At 53.7% G+C, this 7,374-nt stretch overlaps 1 protein-coding gene across 1 annotated transcript; it reads right to left on the bottom strand.

The window, feature by feature from the left end:
* Positions 1-2,397: 2,397 nt before the first annotated feature.
* Positions 2,398-5,852, bottom strand: LOC124692590 (phenylalanine ammonia-lyase-like). Its single transcript, XM_047225991.1, has 2 exons — positions 5,419-5,852; positions 2,398-4,402 (listed from the first exon to the last, which is right to left on the bottom strand). The coding sequence occupies exons 1-2, from the start codon at positions 5,784-5,786 to the stop codon at positions 2,653-2,655; spliced, it is 2,118 nt and encodes a 705-aa protein (XP_047081947.1). The 5' UTR covers positions 5,787-5,852; the 3' UTR covers positions 2,398-2,652.
* Between the last annotated feature and the right edge of the window lie 1,522 nt (positions 5,853-7,374).

The raw sequence follows: 7,374 nt of genomic DNA, 5'->3' as shown, positions 1-7,374 counted from the left end.
TTATGCACTTTACCTTGTGATAGCCATCGTGCTTGAAGTTATATATATCTTGCTATCACATACTTGCTTGTATTGCTTAGCATAAGTTGTTGGTGCACATAGGTGAACCATAGTATATAGGCTTTGGGCTTGACAAAGTAAACGCTAGTTTTATTCCGCATTTGTTAAGCCCATCTCGTAAAAGTTTTAAATCGCCTATTCACCCCCCCTCTAGGCGACATCCGTGTCCTTTCAGACGCTGCTGACTCTACCACCTACCTCAAAGCGGACTCCAACCAGGCCTTCATTAGGAATCTCAAGGAGCTCAACCAACTTCAATGGTATTTTCTGCAATGTAAAAAAGAAGAAAATTTAGATTGTTTTCCTACAATTTGGGACAAAAGCATAGATATATTCGGAAGAAAATGTACCATAGTGTGCCTAGTCATATTCGTAGTCGTCAAGTACGTAAAAAGTTCACCTTCGTAGCTATCATCTGGCAGGATGGATTTGGCCGAGGTGCTCTAGCTCACCATCCGTAAGTTTTTTCTTTGGATGATAATGATAGATCCTGAAGAGTCTCGCCACCTTCCTCACCTTCCTCACCTTCCCCGCTTGTCTCTTCCTCCTCTTCTTTCTCACCATCATCAAAGGTGAATATCGCAACAAATATCTTTAGCCCTTCACCCATGGAGAAGCATAGCATTTCTCCTACGAAATGGTTCCGCACAATGAGAAAGTTCCACCCAGCGCCTCCCAAGCGAGTCCTTGATTGACCTTTCTGGACATCAACACTATATATGTCCTCGGATTGACGTGGAATGTCACACTATCTCCTCTAATTTCATTAAGATGCAACCTTGCCTTGCACGTGATAGTCTACACACCAAAAAAAAACACATTACATAAATGATAGTGCGCTATAAAATGGATACACATGTATGGAAAAGTACTACCTCATTGTACCACTAAATTATCTTAATGCCCAGGTGTCGTCATGATATGGATTCGGGAGCCCGACACATTAGGGCCATGAGCATGTTCATTTTTTACAAACTCGGGAACGTGCCATATCTTGTGTACAAGAAAAGACAAGTTTCTAATCTACTACTAAATGTCCATGAACTAAATTATATAAAATCATATAACCACAATGCCATACATTTTCTATCAAAATAGGGGAGACACGACGAAGCGGCAATAAACTAGCAATGTCATCTAAATCAACTACAAAATCCTACACAACATACAACTACTACACAGATATGACATACATTTTCTAACCAAGACGGCGGTCGGCACTCACCGAGGAGGCTGCGAGGCGAATCGCCTAAATATTTCCTAACTATAATGTATCCATCTAAACCAACTAACAATGTCATCTGAATCAATTAATACTATAGGGGGAGACGACAGTGGACACTCACCTAGGACGCAGCGCTGCAGATCGATGGTGGTGCAGCTAGAGGCGATGACGCGGGCGTATGGAGACGACATCATGGAGTATGGCGGGTTGACAGCGGGGTGGGGCGAGGCAACAAGGGTCGGATCCGGGGTGGTGGCGCAGTCGGAGGTGGAGAGAGTGTGTGAGTTAGTAGGGTAGTGTGGGAGATGAAATGAACCGCCGCGTGCGGGGTACGGGTGGACGTAGTCTTTAGGTGGGCTCAAATAGGCTAACAAGGCTACGACTGGTACGAGATATATATAGAGCAGAGTATCACTATGGGCCACGCCACCTGTTTTATTTTTGGGTCGGGTTGTGTCCCTAGGTCCCACCATAGCGGTGGCACCCTATTTTTCTTCCACGCTGCCAATGTACAAATAGCAGCGGTGTTCTATAATATTTTGCGCCGCTGATATTTTAGCCAAATACCGGCGACGTGGACTTTTCAAGGTGTGCCACCACTATTTTCCTTCCTATAAGGTATTCTTCCTACTAGTGTCTAAACTTAATTTTTATTCTCCCGTAATCCTTTTATTTTAGTTTTTTGATCCTTTTGCATGTGTTTGGCTTGGAATAGTTTGGTTTGAAATAATAATTTAAGGAGTTAAGTTTAGGGAATCGGTTAGCAACCGTTTTTCTTTAGAGGGGCAGGAAGGCCTGATAGAGTTCTAAATTCTAAGAGGTTGGTTAGACATGGCCTAAGATATTTGGATGGGTGAAATGGCAGCGGGGAAACGTTAGTAAGTCATCTGATGGCTCAAACGAGAGGGGAAGCTTTTTTTTTTTAGGTGCAGCTTGATTCACAACCAATAGCATGACCAGAGGGAATCTGAAAAGTATGAGATCTTCAATCACAAGAACCAAAGGTTCACCCAGACAAATGCATTGTACGTACTACGGTACTACTAGTAGGAAGCAAGGCATTCTATTAGGATGTCAAGTGGGAAGCAATCCAGTAGCATACTTCACTCCCAAAAATACAACGACAATATATATCTTAGGAAAAAGCAACCCGGCCAGCCAAGGCGTGCGCATTGCACGGCATGGCAGAGCAGCTACACAATCGATGGATTAATAACAACACCACACGTCGATCAACACCAACGCACGAAAGAAGGTCAAAAGAGACACGATCTGAAGGAACATATACGAATCAAGCGCCTTATTCTTGGATGTACTCTCCTCTTTTGTATCCTCCCCGATCCACGCACGGACCGCCGCGCGCCGCTCTAGACGTTGATGGGCAGGGGCTCGCCGTTCCACTCCTTGAGGCACTCGAGCATGGGGTCGATGAGCTTGCCCTGGCTGATGCCCAGGAACACCTTGTTGCACTCCTCGCCGGGGGACAGGAGCTTCTCGCCGGTGAGGTAGACGCAGCCCAGCTCCTCGCGGACGAAGCGGTACAGCGGGAACGACCTGCTCTCCTTGATCAGGTTCGGGATCGGGGCGGTGCCGCTCTCGAAGGCGACGCGGGCGGCCTCGATCTCCCGTGGCAGCGTCGAGTGCAGCTCCTCCTCGAACCTGGTGATCTTGGAGAACACCGTGGCCTCGCCCTCGGCCTCAGCGGCGCCGGTGGTGAGGGCGTGGTCGACGAGCACGGCGCGCAGCTTCTGCATGAGCGGGTAGTTGGCGCTGCACGCGTCGTCGGCATAGCTGAACACGGCCTCCTTGTCGATGGCCGTGATGAGGCTCTTCTCGCTGAAGCGCGTGCTGGAGAGGTCCCCGGTCGGGTTCATGGTCAGCACCTTCTTGGACGCCTGCGTGACGCAGTTCTTCACGGAGGCTTTGATGTTCTCCTCGAGGTGGCGGAGGTCGACGGCCTGGCACAGCGCCACCATGTAGGTGGAGGACATGAGCTTGAGGATGTCCACGGCCTCGGCGGTCTTCCTGGCCGAGACAAGGCCTAGCGAGTTCACGTCCTGGTTGTGCTGCTCCGCGCTCTGGACGTGGTTGGTGACCGGGTTGGCGAGGTACTGCAGCTCAGAGCAGTAGGAGGCCATGGCGATCTCGGTGCCCTTGAACCCGTAGTCCAGGCTCGGGTTGCGGCTGCCCGCCAGGTTGGAGGTGAGCCCGTTGTTGTAGAACTCGTTGACGAGCTCGGAGAACTGCGCGAACATGAGCTTGCCGATGTTGGCGATGGCGAGGCGGGTGTTGTCCATGGACACGCCGATGGGGGTGCCCTGGAAGTTGCCGCCGTGGAGCGCCCTGCCGCGGTGGACGTCGATGACGGGGTTGTCGTTGACGGAGTTGACCTCGCGCTCGATGGACTTGGTGGCGGAGCGGATGACCTCGATCTGGGGCCCGAGCCACTGCGGCGAGGTGCGGAGCGCGTACCGGTCCTGCTTGGGCTTGAGCTGGGTGTCGATCGCGTTGACCTTCTTGGCGTGGCCCATGAAGGCGCTGCCCGCCAGGATGTGCTCCATGATGGCCGCGGCCTCGATGGAGCCCGGGTGGTGCTTGAGCTTGTGGGTCAGGTAGTCGGTGAACTCGGGTTTGCCGTTCATCACCTCGCAGAAGACGGCCGACAGCACCTCGGAGAGGACCGCGAGCACGTTGCAGTCGAACAACACCGTGGCGGCGAGCGCGGAGCCCACGGACGTGCCGTTGACAATGGCCAGGCCCTCCTTGGGGTTCAGCTTGAAGAAGCCGCCCTCGATGCCGGCGACCTTGAACGCCTCAGCGGCGTCCACCTTCCTGCCGTCGGTGGTGGTGGCCTGCGCATTGGGGCGGCCGGTGATGAGGCCCGCGATGTAGGAGAGCGGCACGAGGTCGCCCGACGCGGTGATGGTGCCACGGAGCGGGAGGCAGGGGCTGACGCCCGTGTTGAGGAGCTTGGTGATGGCCTCGAGGATCTCGAAGCGGATGCCGGAGTAGCCCTGTAGGAGGGTGTTGATGCGAACCAGCATGGCGGCGCGGACCACCTCCGATGGCAGCGTGTGGCCGTCGGCGCCGGTGCCGAAGATTCCAGCATTCAGATGCCTGCATGGATTCAAAGAAGACAACGTCGTGCACGTGGATCGTCAGTGCCGAACTGTCAAGTTGCAGGCCGAGAACCAAACAAGAAAGCAACCGAAATACTAGAACTGACGAAGATTAGTCACTAGTGGATCATGCAGGTCGTATCAACAGATTGGGATTCAGAAAGGGATAACATATACAATGCACAACAAAAATGTAGAAGTAGTAAACAATTCTTCTGTGGTTGGTTATGACGAGCTCGCTCCCTGCTAAGTGGCAGAGGACTAGATCTTCATACATGAATTTATTTTAAATTTTCAAATCTGTTTAATTTTATAATATAGAAAATTGGAATAATGTCAGCAGAACAAATCTTGATGAGTATTTCTTCCGATCTATGCCAGCACGCTACGCTATGAACGAAGAAATATCAGGGTTTAATAAGTTGGGTAGCACAGTAGATGACAGACACATCTGAGTTCCCCATCCCCTACCCATGTTTCCATAGCACCTGTGCACACAGGCGCAGGTGTCCTCCGACGCGTGACCCGAAACGCGACGCAAGCCACCCGTGTGGCACCGCGCAATTAGATCTGGCACCAGTGCTTTCTATTTTTCACTGCTGAGTCTCTTCGTGTTGTCACCGTCTACGTATCAAGTGTGGCACGCAGTTTAAAGCTTCAAAAATTTAAATGCCCATGATCTGTCTACGTACATACACGGGTAACGGTTCTGGCAACTGACATCTGTCTACGTATTTACTGTGGTATTTTGTTTCCGTTCTTGTATTTTTTGCACATGGATCTCAGGAAGATAGCACCAGCCAGGCAAAGGTTCACACTTTTGTTTCCTTTTAAAACGCGAAAAGGCTTTCCTAGTTAAAACTGACAGCACTGAGTAGATATGCATGCATGCTGAACAACTGAGCAATAAAAGTGGATGGATCTCTGGATTCTGAATATACGTACATCAACGTGTTTAAAATGCAGGAAAAACATAGATTTCGCGTGATAAATGCGTCAATTTGTTGATTATACCTGAGGAGCTCCACCTGGAGGGCGGGCCCGTCCTTGGTGCGGCGGTGGGAGGTTCCGCCGAAGCCGGTGGTGACGCCGTAGATGTCGCCGCCGCCGGCGAGGCAGTTCAGGATCCACTCGCTGCTGGCCTTCACGCGGGGCCGCGCCTCCTCATCCAGCTCCACGGACACGCCGGAAGACGCGTCCTTGGCCAGGGCCACGGCCGCCACCTGCCCCACGCGGAGGCTGGCGCCCTCGATCTTCACCACCGGCTCGCGGAACTGCGCCACCATCCGCTTCACCTCGTCAAGGTGGCTGCCGGTGAGCTCGGCCGCAGCCGCGCCCCAGTTGAGCGGGTCCTTCTCGCAGATGGGGCCGTTGCCTGCCATTGCTAGGTGTTGGTGGGTGGGAAGCTATGCGAGGAGTGGAAGAAGAGCTAGCCGGGGGAGACGATCGATGAGGAGCTCTTCTTGGAGGGAAATGGGGCGGAGTGGCACGCTTAAATACTGCCGGGGCAGCGAGGTAGGAGGGTTTAGGTGGGCGATCAAGGAGGAGGACCCTTATCCATCGACCTCCTCTGCACTGCTCTCTCGCTAGTGGGTTGGTAGGTGACTGATACGCTGGATCTGCCTAATAATTTTATAATTATCCTTTGTTGCGAAACTAATTTATCTATAATCCTGCTTTGCCACTTTAATTAAACAAATACTTTCTGATATATCTCTACTAATCTTTCAGGTATTAGTAACAGCGTCTTACCAACCGCGCCATTGAGGGGAAAATAGCTGTTAGGAAACACAAACAAGAATAGCAGTGCTGGGGTGTAGGGTTTTCAATCTTCCATTCTTGCTTGTACTCGATGCTGCTGATGGGAAGGTGAAGGGAGAAACTAAGGCAAGTCAACTAGAGCATCTCCAGCCGCATCCCCCAAAGCGTCCCCTAAAGGGATTTGGGGCGCGCCGGACAAAAAAACCGTTCCAGCCGCGTCCCCCAAAGCCCATTTTTGTTCGGCGCGCCCCCATACGGTGTCCGGCGCCCCGAGCCCGTCCCTGTCCCACAGGGGACGCTCCGGGCACGCCGGACACAACGAAAAGCGAGGCGAACCGACGCGGGCCCGACGCGTCAGCGGCTCGGAAGCCTAAAACCCCGTCGCCTACCTTTGGTCAAGCGACGTTAATGGCCTCCCTGTTTTCCCAGGCGACGCAGGGACGCGTCTCGTCGTGCATGGCCGCGTGGCCGTCCGCGCCGGCGTTATTGCGTGCAACCACCCGCTGCCGCCGCTGTTTAAAGACGCCCCGCAGTTCTCACCGCTCACAAACCTTCTCGTCGCCGCCGCCTCCCCCCTCCCAGATCTTCTCCTCGTCGCTCCAAAAATGTCGAGCTCGTCCTCCCGCAAGATCGCCGCGGCAGCCTCACCGTGCCGGAGGCGTGGGCGCTATACCACGCCCGGTATCCAATCCCGCCGGACATGCGTCTGCCAAGCAGCGGCGGCTGGAAGATGGCCGTGAACGGCATTGGCGTTCCGCCGCCGCCGAAGCCGCGCACGGACCAATGGTGGGACGCCGTCAAGGCCCGTCGGGCTCAACTCACCGCCCAGGAGCGGTTGGATCCGACGTGGGCGGTCAACAACAACGACGCCTGGTGGACGACGTACTTCAAGGCGAAGTACGACATCGAGATGCACATCACAGAGGGGCTCGTCGGCGGCCCCAATAGCTGGAACAAGGACGGTCGCGCCCTGTTCTAGGGCGTTCCGGGGCGCACCCTCGAGAACGTCATCCGCGGCATCCGCAACGGCGCTCCAAGGCTGGAGATGCCGTCATCGCCGCCTCCGTCTCCTCAATGGCAGCCGAGGAGGACGACGTACTCGTCCTCCTCGCACTCTTCTTCCTCAGGACCGGCGCGATCGACGCCGTCCTCGTCTTACCGGTCGGCGCCGTACACCGTCCCCAAACGGGAGGTGAAGGAGGAGCCGGC

This window comes from Lolium rigidum, chromosome 2 (genome assembly GCF_022539505.1).
Source record: "Lolium rigidum isolate FL_2022 chromosome 2, APGP_CSIRO_Lrig_0.1, whole genome shotgun sequence".
NCBI classification, from domain to species: Eukaryota; Viridiplantae; Streptophyta; class Magnoliopsida; order Poales; family Poaceae; genus Lolium; species Lolium rigidum.
The sequence above is the reverse complement of the archived record's forward strand: the minus strand, read 5'-3'. Positions and strand labels throughout refer to the sequence as shown.